The sequence below is a fragment of the Hippopotamus amphibius genome, chromosome 9 (assembly GCF_030028045.1).
Source record: "Hippopotamus amphibius kiboko isolate mHipAmp2 chromosome 9, mHipAmp2.hap2, whole genome shotgun sequence".
In the NCBI taxonomy this organism is placed as follows: domain Eukaryota; kingdom Metazoa; phylum Chordata; class Mammalia; order Artiodactyla; family Hippopotamidae; genus Hippopotamus; species Hippopotamus amphibius.
This window is the reverse complement of record NC_080194.1, coordinates 96,043,424-96,060,743: the sequence shown is the minus strand read 5'-3', so window position 1 is coordinate 96,060,743 and position 17,320 is coordinate 96,043,424. Positions and strand designations below refer to the sequence as shown.

The 17,320-nt window shown below is 46.6% G+C and overlaps 1 protein-coding gene across 1 annotated transcript in view; it reads left to right on the top strand.

The window, feature by feature from the left end:
- The first annotated feature begins 2,843 nt into the window (after positions 1-2,843).
- Positions 2,844-17,320, top strand: part of LOC130860975 (serine/threonine-protein phosphatase CPPED1-like) — a 100,178-nt gene continuing 85,701 nt past the window's right edge. Inside the window, exon 1 of the mRNA XM_057749491.1 lies at positions 2,844-2,872. Coding sequence (XP_057605474.1) covers positions 2,844-2,872 — 29 coding nt within the window. The remainder of the gene's footprint in view (positions 2,873-17,320) is intronic.

The window sequence follows — 17,320 nt, the reverse complement described above, 5'->3', positions numbered from 1 at the left end:
CGGGCAATGAGCTCCTGAGAAGCTAACTCCCTATTTCAATCAACCATATTAACACACATGAACCAGATTTCTACTTTTTAACTCCTGCCATCCACAGGCACAGGAGCAGGGGAGGAGGGATAAGGATGAGGAGGAATGAATGAAAGGCGAGCAAATCCCCCCACTCAAGGCAGCGGCATCAGCCACTTGTTATTAACAGAGGCCCCAAGAGAGGCTTATTTTTAATATGGTTCGGATTAAGCAGAGAGAAGGAACACGGGCTCCCCCACACACCCTGGTATGACTAAGTCAGCCGCAAAGGTGGCTAGATCCCCCTCCCTCGCCCCACCTCCCAGCTCCCGGGGCCCGGGCATCAGTGAGGCTGAAGGGGAGTCCAGCCTCTGCACAGGGACTGGGAGTCCGGGCCTCCTCTGGGCCCCGGGGAGGCCAACTCACACATGCTCAACCAGGGACAGATAATGTCACCCTCTTACCACCCAGGGGTTTACTCTCAAAATTGATTTTCTGTGTTCTCTGAAGACAGTAAAGAGCACTTAGGAATCTGGCCCCAGCTCTGCTACTCCACTCTCAGGGTCTTTCTGAAGGGTTGAGCTGCAAGGCCCCATCAACTGCGACACTTCCTCAGACAGAAAGCAGGCTTCTCTCAAACCCAACCAGCAGCTGTGCAATATTCCGTCTCCTTCCCAACTCCCTCAGCACTTTAAGCGCCCAGCATTGAAAGGTATCTAAAAAATGTTTGTTAAATTAATAAAGGAACATCCTTTTTAATCTGAAACCCAGCCAGCCAGGAAGTTCTTCTCTGTGTTTAACTGAGCTCTGCTGCTTTGATTTCCATGCTTTTCCCCTTTGGGGTTCTCGGTGGACGTGGCAGATCCTGGTCCCGGAGAAGGGGGTGAGGCGCCAAGTCAGAAACAGGGTTAAATATGTAACTTACATTTACACATATATTTAATAACTGCATGAGCACCAACCAATCAAAACAGCTGCCCACGCTAACATCCCGTACCTCCTCACCAGTGAGGTTGGGGTGCCCGTAAGAACAAGGGCCATTTAGACGTGGTGGGTGCTTAACACGTGGGCTGCCGTGAAAGGGCTTCTCGGGAGCATCGCTGTGGGGCTGGAAGCCCCTAGACAATGGGTCCCAATGTCGTCACTGTCCATGGAGGTCACTTGGTTTCTCACTATGAGAGGTTGTATTACTGTTCAGCAAACGTCCACCCTCTAGAGCCCCCATCCCCACGGAAGGAGACACCTCCCACACCTTGGATGTTGGGCTTGGCCAACTTGCTTCGGCTGATGAAGTGTGAGTAGAGGTGGCACATGGCTCCAAAGCTTCTAGAAGGGCTGTACAATTATGATAGCCCTCTTGAGCTTCCTCTCTCTACCATGAGAACAAAATGCCCCAGAGCACGGAGACTCCTTCAGCCTAATCCTGGAATGAGAAGCAGGAGCAAGCCTGAACTTGACCCTCCACCCAGAGCCAAGCACAGCCAGGCCCAGCAGAGACACAGCCGCCCTCCGGACCCATGAAGATGACCGTCGCTTGCTGTCAGCTGTGAGGTTTAGGGGTTGTTACCATAGCCCAGGCTGACTCAGCCACTCACTCCCCTGGTTCCTGGCAATGTGAGCAGCATGTTGTCATTCAGGGCACGTGCAGTGAAGAAATGGATAGGCTTCGGAGGCAGATAGACCTGAGTGCTAATCCCAGCTCTGTCACTTAGCTGTGTGATGTTAGGTGAGTTACTTTCACTCTCTGAACCCCAACTTCTTCCTCTATATGACGAGACTGACGGTAAGCACCTCGGAGGACTGTTACTAGCATTACACATGGAAATGCGTGCACCTGTGCTGCAGCTGCAACAAGCAGATGCTAAGCCAGGACATCTCTAAGGCCCAGGTTCATATTCGTTCATTCATTCACTCATTCATTCATCCAACAGCTGTGCTTTGAGCAGCCTTTCTGTTCAAACACTGTGCTTGGCCATGGGGACACAAAATTGAAAAAGACAGAGGCACTTCCTGGCCTCACAGAAGCCAGCTCTACCTCCCTACCACCCAGCTAAACTCACTGCTAAAGCCATGAGTTTACACCTTAGTGAAGAACACAGACAACCAGCAAGTCCCTAGGTGTTTAAACTTAGGTACAGAGGGCTTCTAGGCAGTGTAAAGGGGACCTGACCTAGTCTGGAAGCAGGAGAGGCTTCCCGGAAGAAGGGAGATTTGAGATGAGCACTGAAGGGTGGCAGAAATTAACCAGGGGAAGGGAAGCTGAGGGACAAGCATTCGGGCAGAGGGAACAGCACATAAGTGAAGGGAGCACTGTCCTTGGAGAGGTGAGGCAGGATGTAGAGCAGACAGGCCTTCGAGCCACGTCAGAAACTTTAGGCTGTAATCCTAGGAAAACATCTGGAGCCTTGATTTTAAATTAAGGAGTGGTAAGAGCAGGCTTGCTATTTGGAAAGATTACTCTGACACACCTAAAACAAAGTGATTCAGAAAGGATGGAAATTAAAGGACAGGCTGCTTCCAGCTCAACATGGAATTACAGACATATTTATCTCCATTTCTTCCCTGATGACAACAAAAGGATGAAAACCACATGAAAGAGAACATAGCATAAAACTACAACAAAGAGAACAGGAGAGGAGATCAGAGCAGATGTAAACAGAATTTTAGAATTCTGGGGAAAAACAAAAAAAAGCAGAAGCATGAAGAAACAGCTGACTAAAAAGAGCTGCACCTAACCACAAGCATGGAGGGCAGGAAAGTGGTGAAGAAGAAGCAGAGCTGCTTTAGTGCACGGATCCCAGAAAGCTCAGGATGGAGAGGCCCCAAGGACCTTCATGGACAACGGGATTGTCCTCAAGTCTGTGTAAGCAGCAGTTAGCTTCCCCCACCACATCAGCCAGGCAAATAGGGAGGAGGTCTAGTCCGCAGGGACTCTGAAAGTGGGCATGCCATGTTTTACACGGCATCAACTAAAGGTCTACTGTCAAGAGGTGAGACCATCCCCCCCTTCCCTGACCTTCTTTCCCTACTTTGCTCCCAGAACCGGGCATTCAGGTGTGTTTCCCCACTCTCACCCCACCCCCCAGGGTAGGAGACAGGCAGATCCCCCTCTGCAGAAACCACTCGAGAGAAAAGAGAACGTCATGGCAGGGGAATGGGGAGTCCTAAATGACCCAAAGTGGTCCCTGTCCAATAAGCCCTCAGTGACACCCACCTCTGGGCAATCAGGCCTAAGTATCAGAACTTCCAATCCATACTGTAATGTTTCACTCTTAAACATCAACAATTAGCCAAAAATCAACAGATATTGCCAAGGGGGAGGGGCGAGGGAGATGGGAGTTTGGGGTTGGTAGATGCAAACTATTACATTTAGAATGGATAAACAATAAGGTCCTAACGTATAGCCCAGGGAACTATATTCAATATCCTGTGATAAACCATAATGGAAAGGCATATGAAAAAAGAAAGTCTATATGTGTATAACTGAGTCAATTTGCTGTACAGCAGAGATTGGCACAACATTGTAAATCAACTATACTTCAATAAAAAAAATCAAGAGATAAGAAAGTCTCTAATATGAAACACAGATATGAAACAAATAGAAAAACAACTTTTAAAAAATAAGTCAAAGTATGGAACAGAGAAAACCTACCAAATACTCTAGTTAATATCCTCAGAGAAGTAAAAAGAAGCTATTGCATCCATGGAAATTAGAACAGGATGTCCCTCCACCACAAAAAATGTGTGTGGGGGGGGGGGTGGAGGATTGAGGAAACAAAAAATATCATGAGCTAAAAAATCAATAGAAGCATTAGAAAATAAAGATAACTTCTCTTAGAAAGAAGAATATAAAGATAAAGAAATTGAAAATAGGAAAGAGAAAAAAATTAAAGGCTAGTTCCTGAAGGTCAAATGTCCAATAATAATGATATGAGTTTTGGAAAGAGAGAATAAAAAGAAAGTGCTACTTAAAAAATGTAGCTCTGTGCAAGTTAACTTCCTAGATTTGAAGGAAGTGTTTCCATATTGAAAGGTCCTATCATCGAGAGCCCAGCACAATGCAAGAAAATGGATATCCAAGCACACCATCAGCAAACCTCAGAATACCAAGTCAGAGAGGTGATCTAGAAGCATCCAGAGAGGTGACGCACTGATGGGAAGGGAGGCAGGCAAGCTGGGGTCACATCCAAAGGATTCAGTATCAGAACAAATTCTCATCAATACTGGAAACTAGGAGACAATAGTCCTTCAAATTCTAAGGGAAAGTGATACCAAACCTAGGATTCTATATCTAACAAAACCATCAGTCAGCTATTAATGGATATAAGGTAGAATAAGAACATTCTCAGAGATGAAAATCCTCCAGGGCTTCCCTGGTTAGGAATCCACCTGCCAATGCAGGGGTCACGGGTTTGATCCTGGCCCAGGAAGATCCCACATGCCATGGAGCAAGTAAGCCCATGCACCACAACTACTGAGCCTGCGCTCTAGAGCCCACGAGCCACACTACTGAGCCCGTGTGCCACAACTACCGAAGCCCACGTGACTAGAGCCTGTGTCTGCAGCAAGAGAAGCCACTGCAATGAGGAGCCCCCACTCGCCTCAACTAGAGAAAGCCCGCTTGCAGCAACAAAGACCCAATGAAGTCAACAAATAAAAATAAATAAAATAATAAATCTTTAAAATAAATAAATAAATAAAATCTTGAAAAAAAGAAAGAAAATCCTCCGAAGTTTGACCCCCTCATGCACCTTTCCTCTGAAAGCTATTTAAATAGATGGTTCCACCAACATGAGAAAGAGAAAGCCAGAAGACAGGAGATGCAACACAGGAGAAAGCAGACGGGGTGCCCCGGGGTGGCAAAGGGGGCTAAGAGGATGACCAATCTGGGTAAGAACAAGAGGCCAGGGGCCTCCAGGAGGATCCCTTACTGGAGTTTTGAATACTGAGACAAGAATTATACTTCTGCCAGAGAGTTGGAGGGTAAATTAATGATAAATACAGAGAAATGGACACAAAGAAAAAGCTGAATAGTAGCTGCAGAAAAAAATAGAACGTTGTGCAAAAAGGAAAAAACATGATTCATCACATTGCTCAACTCTAAATAATAGTCGTATGACCACAATACTATGTACATTAAATATTTATTTAGTAAAAAAAAAAGTGCTATAGCTATATTAAAAGAATTGAGAGGGGAAATGGCGACGAGTAGAGTAAGAAGGTTAAATCCACCTTTTCCATTGTAGGAAGTCGATAGATAATATCTGAAACTTTACAACATTAAAAAAAATAGCAATAAATGTGTTACTTAGAAATATAGAGAAAATGCCAGAAAAGCCAAAAGAATTTCAAGCAGTTGCCTTGTCTGAGTGCAGAAGCTGTGGACGCAGAGGACTGAGAAGTTTTTCTTTGACTATTTTAAAATATAAGCTTCATAGAATGTTTGACATCTGTATCTATGCATTTTTATCTAGTCCAATGTGTTTTTACAAAAGGGGAAAGTAAAACAGTGCAATTCATAAACAGACACCCACCGGCCAAACAGACCAAACAACTGAATGTTAAAACGCCAATAGCTTCGGATAACTTTGACAGTGACATAAGTACAGATGGATACAAAAAATTGTGGTATGTCAACTTTTAGAAGGAGGTGAAGATGATGTGCTCTGGAAAATTGGGATAAATGACTCAGAACATTATCTCTAATGATGGAGGAGAGAACCATGATGTTATAAATGCATGCGAAGAGTCTGAACAAAGTGATTTCATGAAATAATGAGGGTGGAGGAAACGGTGCTTCTAAATTAAGATTTTACATAATATATGACATTTTAATATGCATATGCAAGTGAACTAATTGATAAATTGACAAATGTTAAATAAAAATGCACAGAAATATAAAGGAAAGCAGTAGCAAAGGCACACCAGGCAAATGCCGATTTGCAGTTGGGATGAAGAACAAAGGGTTAAACACAATCACAATTCACCATGAAGCTCTAACAGCCCTAAATATCTGTGCACCAATAATATAACCTCTAAATTCATAAAATAAAAACTAAAAATATTAAAAAGAAATGGAAGCACATTTGCTTAACAATACTTCCTATTGGCAAAGTGTGGGGGCAACTCTTGCAGGCAGCACTGACAGAGTGGACATTCTATGAAGGGCAGTTTGCAAAATCTATCACATTACCAGGGCACATACATACCTTTGGTCCAGAAATTTTATTTCTATCAATTTATCCTACAGATAGAATTACACATTATAAAAGGCACCTATAAAAATATTTATTGCAACATTTTTTATAATGGCAAAATATTGAAAACAGTCTGAATCCTCTCTATGCAAAGAGGGGGCAATGGACCAGAACATCAGCATCACCCAAGAGCTTGTTAAAAATGCAGAATCTCAGGATTTCCCTGGTGGTGCAGTGATTAAGAATCACCTGCCAAAGCTGGGGACATGGGTTCGAATCCTGGTCCAGGAAGATCGCACATGCCGCGGAGCAACTAAGCCCATGAGCCACAAGTACTGAAGGCTGTGTGCTGCAACTACTGAAGATCGTGAGCCTAGAGCCCATGCTCCACAACAAAGGAAGATACTGCAATAAGAAGCCCGCGCACCGCAACAAAGAGTAGCCTCCACTCCCTACAACCAGAGAAAGCTCACAAGCAGCAATGAAGACCCAACTAAGCCAAAAAAAAAAAAAAAAATGCAGAATCTCAGGCTCCACCTTAGACCCACGGAATCAGAATCTGCATTTCCACAAGATCACCAGATGATTGATTCACATGCACTTTAAAGTTTGAGAAATGCTTGTCTAAATATCCATCGACAGGAAGCTGATTGAATCAATGACAGTATATCCATCAAATAAAGTTTTATATATGCTTATTAAAACCTGAGCAACCTCTCTCTGTGCCAATATAGAATAGCCTACAAGACGTAATGTAAAAGGAAAAAAAAGAGCACGGGGCAGAACACCATTGTGATACGCTCCCGTTTGTACTTTATTTTGAAAAAGTATTATGCAGCCACAACCTAATTGGTGACCTAATTGGTCTCCCGGATTCTACTCTTGTACCAGTTAGGTCAGTTATTTTCCTCCTTCTCATTCCCCGGTGCTTGTGGTCAGCACTCACCATTCATTTTCATCTTACTCAGCTCCTGGAGGAGGTAGTTAAAGAAAGGAATTGGGAAGGAAGTATCTCCATCATCCCCAGGACCCAGGAAAAGAGAAAGGAAAAAAAAACAACAACAAAAAAAAAACCCAGCAGCCCAAAGCAGCCCTGATCCTGTCCACATTTCACAGCCTCGTTTGATGCCCATGCAGGACTTAGAGGGCATCTCTCTCTCTCTCTCTTTCTCTGTCTCTCTCCCCCTCACACACATACACACACACACACACCTCCTGTGGCACCTCCCCATCCAGTCCCAGACTGCTGTGTACCAACCCCTCCCCACAGCCAGACACATCACCTCCACATCCACACAGGAGGCTCAATAGTCCTGCCAGGGCCCCAGCGAGAGCTGCGTGTCAAAGCGGGCATTTGTCTCTGGCAATTATCTTCTCCTGTGGTCAATACAGTCATTTTGTAAATGATGCACTAACAGCCCCTAAGTGCTGTCTCAGAGGCAGATATTGATTAGGCCTCAGGGACCAGGGCCCTCTCCCCACAGCTGGTAGCTGAGCTCCCAGACCTGTGAGCAGCCCCGTCCAGATGGAAGGAGGGAGGAAAGAGGCCAACAGGTGATTAATGGCACCACTTACTTCCCTTTTCAGCCAAGTGCTTGGCAGGAAGGAAGGGTGAAGTGGCCCAGCCATCACATGCAGGCCCAGTGATCGACCCACGGACCAGTGGGCACCTGCACCCCAGCAGCCTCCGCCTCGCCAGTCTGCCTGCAAGGAATTAGAAACAATATCGGGAGAGTCTGAGAAAGTGAGTTCCCATAACCTTTTGATCTGGCATGGTGTCCTGGTTATCTGCTGCTCTGTAACAAACCACTCCAAACTAGGTGGCATAAGACAAAATGATTTTATATGCTCACAGACTCTAGGCAGGAAATTAAGTAGAGAACAGCAGATATGGCCTCTCTCTTCTCTGTGAGGTCTGGGGACTTCTCTGAGAAACTCAGACATCGAGGGGTTGATCAGCCAGGGTTGGATCACCTGGAGGCTTCTTCACTCTCGTGTCTGGTACCTGGGCTAGGATGACGTGAGGCTGGGCTCGGCTGGGACCACCAACCAGGTGCCTACATGGGTCCATCTGGCTTGGACTTCCTGAAACATATTAGCTGGGTTCCCAGAGGGAGAATTCAGAGAGTGAATGTTGCACGAGAACCAGGTGCAGGCCCTTTGATGACCTAGTCTCAGAAGCCTCATAGCATCACTTCCTCTGTATTCTATGAGCCAAAGCTGCCAAAATCCCACCCAGATTCAAGGGAGGAGACATAGACCCACTTCTCAAAGGAAAGACTGTCTAAGAACTTGAGGCTATTTTAAAACTACAAACTTTATTTTTTAGAGCAGTTTTAGGCTCACAGCCAAATTGAGGGGAAGGTATAGATATTTTCCATATATCCCCACCCCTACTCATGCAGAGTTTCCCTTTTATCAACATCAGCGACCAGAATGGTACATTAGTTACCAAGGTTGAACCTACATTGACATATCATAATCACCAAAAGTCCATAGTTTTCATTAGGGCTTATTCTGGGAGTTGCACATTCTATGAGTTTGGGCAAATGTAAAATGATGTGTCCATTGTTACGGTATCTTACAAAGCAGTTTTGCCCAAAAAATCCTCTGTGCTCCACTCATTCATCCATCCCTCCCAACCCCCAGCTCCTGGCAACTGGTGAACTGTTTACTGTCTCCATATTTTTGCCTTTTCTAGAATGTCATGTAGTTGGGATCATACAGCATGTAGTCTTTTCAAATTTCACATTTCATCATCCAGAGAAAGCAGTTGCTACCACCCTTGAGTGCACTGCTCTGAGGGCTGCTGGGATGAAGGCCCTTTGGGAGTAGCAGTTAATGGAAAAGAGGGACGTGTAGCCAGCCAAGCTGTACCTCCAGATCGGAGAAAGTGGCAACAGGTAGGAGCAGGCAGCAGACAGGCTACGTACTCAGGTGTGCATCACACCACTCTCCCCAGGTGCTCAGGGTCATCATCCATCTTCCTCATCATCCCCTACATCCTCTCCATAGGCAGTCACAGAGCCTTGGAGCTCAGCGGGCAGTTCTGGGATCACAACAGAGTCGATCTCTAAGAGATGCAGGGAATCCTCCCCTCTAATCACCACTCCTCAATCCCTGGCAAGACTTATAGGAAGACACTGAAGCGGGTAAAGAATTCAGTCTAAGGCCAGGTCACCAGCTGAGGATCAGCAAGCATGGTGGGCTCACACAGCCTGGCTTCGTAGTATTGGACCAAATAAGGAAGCAGATGCAAGCGAGCTCCTGACAGCATCTGATTTGGTTTGTGGGGTTGGGCCTGGGCTAGTCAGACCCAACCACCACCATCACCCCCCACTCCTACAGCCTGCTGTAAACCACACGGTGCAGAGTTGGAAGGGATCTACCACTGGTTAGCCACTACCTTTCCAGATTATTCCTCCCCTTTTGATTAGTGTTACTTATTAGAAAATTCTATTGAACCAGACACCTCCTTGAGCCATCTCTGACCACCCCACCCTTCCCCTGGCCCAAGGCATGTGCTTCCCTACCCCACAGTGAATCCCAGCACTGGGCACTACTGACACAGTATAGCTTGTGACTCAACCAGACCAAATGCTCATCATCAACAGGGATGGGTTCACCATTGTGCACACAAGCGAGTGCTTATAAGTGTCTGTGGAATTCAGGGCACTAAACAAATATGCTTCTCATTGGTCCAAGCTCCACCCTCTGGGAATACCCAGCACAAGTGAATTGTACTGGATATTCCTCCCAGTACAATGAGTCTCCTCCCACCCAACAGCCCATCAGAAAAAGCATTTCTTCTCCAGGCTAACCAGCCCCCATTCCTGCTGCTCTGGCTTCAAGTCTTCTTCCCTCCTGACCTGCCCCATGTCAACCCACAGCCATCCCACACAGGTGTTTCCATGTGGGGCACTTGGGATATTGTTTGTTCCTGGCTCTACTCAGAGCTTCCTCTGAGCATTGCTGTTCCAACCCACCCAGTGACCTTAGCCTGCAACTGAAGCTGGACCAGGAAACATCATCCTGGAGTAAGAAGGCTGAAAGGGACACTGATATCTCTGTGCCCTTGGGTAAGTCACCTTGGCTCCCAGGACTCAGTTTCCTCATCAGATATGATCCCTTCTAGATGAAGCCAATAAATCTATGGCCTCTCCTCCACTTGACAAACATTTATAGGTCATCTGCAACATGCCAGGCTCCGGGCTGGGTGCTGGGATTTGGTGGCAAACCAGAGATAGTGCATGTAGGGAGAAACATACTTTACCTCTCCCCACACTCCTTCTGGCCTGTAAAAGAGAAATTTGTCCCCCAAGCCTATAAGTGCTGGTGTTAAACTAATCAACAAGGAGGCCATTAGATTGAGGTGGCTTTAAGGTCCTGGTAGCCAACGTAAACAAACTGAAACCAGGCCTGTAATGCCTCAAGGGTAAAAAATTGAAACCTAAGGGCAGTCAGTCACAAGCAGACACCTGGGCTTTCCCAAATAAGGCAGCCCTTAAGCTAAGAGCCAACTGAATCATTTCCTTGCTTTGCTTCCACCACTTCTCTGCAGAGGTCTTGCCCCATCTCCTGCCAGAGGAGCTCCTAACCACTTCTGGTTGGGCACTTCTAGCTGCCCAATTCCAATCAATTTTTGCTTACATAAACTCTTACAATTTTTAATATGCCTCAGTCTATCTTTTAACACTGGGCATAAATGGCCATATGCTCCCCTCATTTATTTCACCTTTGGAAGAAGCAGTGACTACAGTTGTTGAGACCGGAAAAGGGTCAAGCAGATATGTGACTGTCCATCTCTGCTGTTCCTTGGGAGTCGCTGCTGCTGCTGGTCAGGAACAACCCTTCCTTCCTCCATGTGGTAAGATCTCTGGGGAGAGCAGCTCTGCACCGAGGCTTGCGGCTGTCCTCTGTGCTGCTCTGACAGGCAGGTAGTCTCATCCTAGGAGGGAAGGAGTAGAGAGCTTGTTCTGTCTTTGGGCCAAGTCTTTCTCTTCAATCTAGCTTTATTAGCAAAAATAAAAAGCCTAATAATAATAAGAGCCTATCTGACTCTTGCACTTATTTCTTAATTCAAAACTCACAGCTAGAGGGCATGAATCACTGTCATTGCCACCCAACCGCCGCCCCCCCACTTCCAAAACCCTTCCTTCTTCTGGAATGCAGGCTGGTGGGACAGCCAGAGCAACCCCAGGCAGTTGCAATCCAGCGTAACCAATGCAGTGTTGGGGATCAGCCCACACTGCTATGGGAACACAGCCCAGTGCTGCAGGTCAGAGAAGGCTTCCTGGAGGAAAGGATGCACAAGAAATGGGAGGGGCAGCAGGAGCTCAGCAGTGACAAGGAGAACGTTAGTGGGATGGCTGAGTGGTGTCCCCTCAGGACAGGTACCCAGAGGATGGAAAAAGAATTTGGTGAGGCCAAGCCTGGAGTCAGGGAGGCCAGTTAAGAGGCTGTCACCATCACCTGGGTGGGACCTGATGGTGGTGTTGATGCTGAAATTTCGACCTCTGTGGACGTGTACTGAATCAAATCTTGGAGAGAGAGTTTTGGGTGAAGTAGAAAGTAATAGTTTTATTGCTTTGCTAGACAAAGGGGGCACAGTGGGCTTGTGCCCTCAAAACTCAGTGTCCCAATTCTGGGGGATTTGGTGAGGAGTTTTATAGCAATGGTTCAGGGGTGGAGTTGCTAAGGATCACAGGGTATGTGCAGGGCCTGCACTCCTCTAATCTGGCCTCAAGTGGTCTCCTGATGAGCCTTTGTGATTCTCAAGGTTACCAAACTATGACCTTCTCTCTGGAATAAAGAACGCTTCATCAAATAGTTCATCTTGTATTTGCTGGAGGTTTTAGTACTGCAGAAAAGCTCAAAGATATTCTTATGTGTATTCATTGAGGCAGAATCAGGACCCTGCCCCAAGGCTGCACTATTGTTTCTTGGTTGCTCCTCCCTTGTCTCCTCATCCCCTCCCTTCCCTGATTAGCAACTGTTTGAACCTGCCCTTTGGAACTCAGGGAAGGTCATGGAGGCTGGAGACTACTCCCTACAAACAAGAAACAGGGGACACAGAAAGGCTTCCATGCCCAGGAGCCCCACAGGGTCCTGCTCAGTTTCAGTGCAGACTGGGGCAGTTGCCCAGGGCAGGGGGGTTGGGGGGAAACTGTGGAAGGATTTGAGGCATATTCAGGAGGTAAGTCTATGTGACATGGTGACTGATTTGATGAGAGGGAGAGGGAGCGTGTGGAGGTGGGACAACTGGCAGGTGTTTAACCCTGGGACACTTTCCCAGGTCTGGCTGGAGCTCAGGAGGAAAAGAAGGCAGGGAAGAGTTAAGGGGAGAGGGGAGGCAGGAGCAGCACCCTGGTGCTGAAGGCGTGTGTATTTCACCTCATTAATGTTCCCCTAATTAATGCTGGGAGGCTGTGCCTACCACTTCACCATTTCACTCTGCTGATTTGCCCCTTAAGACAAAAGGAAATTGGAATTAAGAGGAGACAATGGAATTGCCAGCGAGATTATTAGCTTCAATGAAGTTAATGAAAGGAGTGGGAGGGGGGAGGAGTCGGGAGCCTCAGGGGGGCTGTGACTCAGGCTGGGAGCTGCCAGCAGGAGGGAGCCTGGGGCGGGGGAGGGGAGGGAGGGGGAGATGCCATGGCAAGGACTCTTGGCCCTTCTGGGCTCCAGAGATCCTGGAGGTGCCCCAAGGTCAGGGGCCCCACCAAGGCAAGATCCCATGGGAAGAGGACAGGAATCCGGAATAGGAGGGGGATGTCCCCAAGCAAAAGGAGTGCAGCAGGGTGATAGAGGGGATGCCAGGCTAGGTATGAAGGAGGCACCTCATCCCTGAGCCCCTGGAGAGGGGTTCCAGGTACTGGGCAGTCCCAGATGCCTTCCAAGCAGGCTCAGAGTCCAACTGCCTATCCCCTTGAGGGTAAAGGGGTTGCATTTCTCCAAAGGGAGCCCAACTGAAACTCCAACTACACAGCAAGACACAGCCAAGTCCTCTACCCCAGGTACCAAGACACAGAGGGCTGGATTGCAGCAGTCAGCTCAGGTTCCTAAAACTTGAAGGACATAACATAGATGGAGGAAGCAAAAATAATGAGTCCAAACCCCAAAAAGAACAGCAGCATTCAGGCCAGGCACATCTTTACACACTCACACTCACTTGCTCTCTCACATGCTCACTACAAGCCCACACAGTCAAGCAGCTCACCTGTGCACATAGACCCACACTCACATGCACACACATGCACCCACACTTGTGCATTCACCTGACCTTGGGAGGGTTTAACACTAATTTGGCAGTGACTCTCTCCTTTGCAAACCCCTGCATGTGCTAGTTCCTTTTCCAATGGCCTTAGGCTGGGTTTGCCACCCTACACACGTGACCAGGTCCATCCCTCCTCTGGTTTCCATATCACTGGAATACTTCACTGAGAGGCAGGGGTATAAGGTCATTCCAGCAGGGTTGCCAGGATGACCAGGCTCTGCTCCGTACAGCTAAGCCCCAGCTTGCCCTCCCCACTGAAATAAGATGAGACACTCAGAAAACACGATGCAGTTTCATTTCCAGGTGGGTTTTTTTCTTATATGTAGCTCATGAGTCACCAGATTAGCACCTTTCCAATTACTGGGAGGCAAAAACCCTATTATCATAGAAACCCTCCTGCAGAATGACGGCTCTATTCTTTTTGACGGCAGCAGCCAGTCCCACAGAGAGCTGCAGAGCTCAGCAAGCTGGGAGCCGACGTTCCTGGGAACTTCATGTCCTTGTTTCCAAAGTGAACTTTAAAGAACTCACATGACAGCCTGAGCAGCACCTCACATGCTCAGCAAGACATGCCAGGACAGCTTAAATGGAGAGACTGGGGAAGGGCAAGGGAGCACATCCCAGGACACTGTGCCTTGGCCCAGGGCTGCCTTGCACCTCTCCCCCACCCTCACCCCCCATAGGAGCCCACAGCACTGAAGGCTCTGTCAGAACTGCTTGCCTCTGGGAGGTTCTGGAATATGCTGGGAAGATGCGCTGGAGATCCTTTCTTGGGAGGACTTTGGGACCAGGACAGTCAGCAGATAGGGTCTGATGAACAACTAGAGACATCAGACCTCAGGTTCAAGGGCTACCATACTCCTTAATGAGCCACACTGTAAGCAATTGGCTGAGTGGGAACCTGGCTCTGAAATCACCATTTCCTTGCTATGTGACATTGAACCACTAAGCCTTGAGCCTTCATTTTCTCACTTGTAAACTGAAGAGGATGCTGATATGCTCCCTTCCAGCTGTTATTCCAGCTCTTCTATGAATGAAGGTGACATCTGGATCAATTAAGACTGAAAGCCCCATCTAGCAGGCAGCTTCAGGCAGGGGTGGCCCTCTTGGCTGTGCAGGGAGCCTGCTCCTCCCCTAGTATCCTGATGCCCGTGTCCCCATCATTCTTCTCCCCATGATGCACCCTGGGTCCCAGGAATGAGCTAACAAACATACCTTGACAGCTGATTATGTACCCAGTACTATGCAAGGTGCCAGGTAGATTAGATGAATAATAGCAGCAATCAGTATCCCATGCTGAGCACTTACTGTGAGCCAGGGACTGCATAGAGATTATCCCACTGTCTCCTCCCACAACCCTGGAAGAAGATGTGTTATGTTCATTCTACAGATGAAGAAACTGAGCCTCAGTTAAGTAATCTGACCAGCAGGATTCAAACAGGTAGAGTTTGAATCAAAACCTGTGCTCTTATCCAAAAGATAGGTCACCTTCCAGGATGTTGCATGTCACGGCCTTCAAAAATCTCAGATTGTCAGCCTCTGATGACTGAGCCTCCTTTAGACTTTCCTCTGCCCCTCGAGATGCAGGTCACCAGGGTTGACTGGTGGTCAACTCCAGACCACAGCCCTCAAGGAGTAAGGGACTTCCCAAGTCCTGGGCTCTTGGAGCCCAGGGATACTCAGCCTCTCCCAAGATGCATCCCTTGTGTAAGAAGGAAGGTCTGTGTGGGAAGATAGGGAGAATCTGACCCCTTGTCCCATTGCCACTCTTCTCCTTCCCAAAGCTAAAAAACATTCCCAAGTTCAGCTCAAAAAGTTTAGAAAATAACAAAAGACAGTCAGAGGCTGACCTAGGACAGCCTAGGAACCAGGAGGACTACGAGGGGTGATAGGCTAGTGGGATAGATGAACCCCAGACCTTTAGCAGTCCAAGTTTATCCCAGTTTCCCCCAGTTTATGATTCCAGTCTTGGTGCAGTGTTGTCCTTTTGCTTTGGGGTTGGTGTCTGACTTTTTGTAAAATATTTTTTGCACTTTAGGCAATAGAATGCAGCTGGTCACATCTCTTTTTTTCTTTTTAACATATAGCCAAATTCTATGCTGAAATCAGGAACCCCCACCTGGTTCTGCTGTCACCAGTATCTTTCATGCTCTGTCCAAGTTTCTTACGAGCTCCAGGCAAATAGGCCTGCTATTCTCAGGGATTACTGTCCTCAGAAACACAGCCACCATTACTCTCCAAATCAACATCACAGCCATATAAGGGATACCAAGCTATTCAACAGAGAATGAGACCAAGGGTTAAATTTTTTAGGTAGTATCTTAGCAATGAAACTCTTCTTTCCAGAGACACAAATAAAACTTCCAGGATGTACAATGGCCACAGCTTTCAATGTTTTTCAGAGGGAGTTTCCACTCAGGGAAGAAGATCATTTATTATCATTGGTATTCACTTTCTTTTTACAAACAGTTCAGTTCTATCAAAGAAATCAGAAACAGCATCAGCACTTACCACATTAATTGTTGATGGTTGGTTTTCTCCTAGCTACATGTTTTATAACCCAGTGGATGTCAATTGCATAATTAGAATTAGTTGCATTATTTAATTATTTAGAATATTTAATATTCCCCCAACTGTTTGTCATTTGAGCTTATATGTAACTCTACTGAAGAATAAAATATCTCCATAAATATTGCAGTAAAAAATGTAATTACACTTTAATTGCTCCATAGATTTATTTGCATTAGTTAAGAAGTTCTATTCTGGAATGCCTATCTCAGCCTCTCAGCTCCTTTGTAGACCATTAGTTAACCAAATAACCATCTTGCTACTTGACAGGCTTTGGATTCTAGTTTGATAGAAATGTGCAACATCCAGGGAGACCGACCAAGTGGAGAGAGAGCATCACACAGCCTGTCCTGGCTGAATTGGACTGTCTCCTCTTCTCACCATACCTGCTGTGAAATAAGAAGAAGAAGAAGAGAGAGGGGGGGAGGGAGGAGGAGGGATGAGGATAGGGGAGGAGGAAGGGAAAAGGAAGGAGAAGGAGGAGGAGGAGAGAAAGAGGAAGAAGAAGAAGAAGAAGGGGGGAGGGGGAGGAGAGAGGGGGAAGGAGGTGGAGGAGGAGAAATAACCAGATACAAAGATTTACAACTTGCCAGAAACTGTACTGACTGCCTTATATACATTATCTAATTTCTTTCTTGCATCAACTCTGGGAAGAATGTATATTATCCCAATTTTACTGGTGAGGAATCTGAGGACAGAAAGATTATATAATTTACCCAAAGATACACTATGAGGAAATTATAGAGCTGGGATTCAAACCCAGGTTTGCGTTGTTCCAAAGTTTATTTACTCTATTGGTAGCCTTCCATTTTGCCTTCCAATCTGTACCACTAAATAGGCCCATAAAGGACTATACTGGGGCAGACCATTTCCCAAATTGTTTCAAGTCTCTGGAGATCACCCCAATGGTTATTGTCTGGAGAAGGTAATCTCATGGAAAATATTCTCTAAACAAAATACACGGAGGCTGCTTCTGGCATCACCCACCTGCTTTGTCTGCCACCCTGGCCCCTCTGATCCTCTCTACCTGCCCATGGACCATAGAATATTAGAGTTGAAAGGGCCCTTAAATGTTTTGTAGTTAATATCCTCAGTATGTATGTAGGAAACTGGAGTCTAGAGAGGTTTAGGTGACTTGATTGAGATCACACAGCTAGTTAAGGTCAGAGCAGGTTCTGGTACCCAGATCTGTTCATTTTTGTTGAATAAATGGGGTCCTTCTCCCACCACTCAACTCAGAACAATTTCCCTTCAGCTACTTCACTTC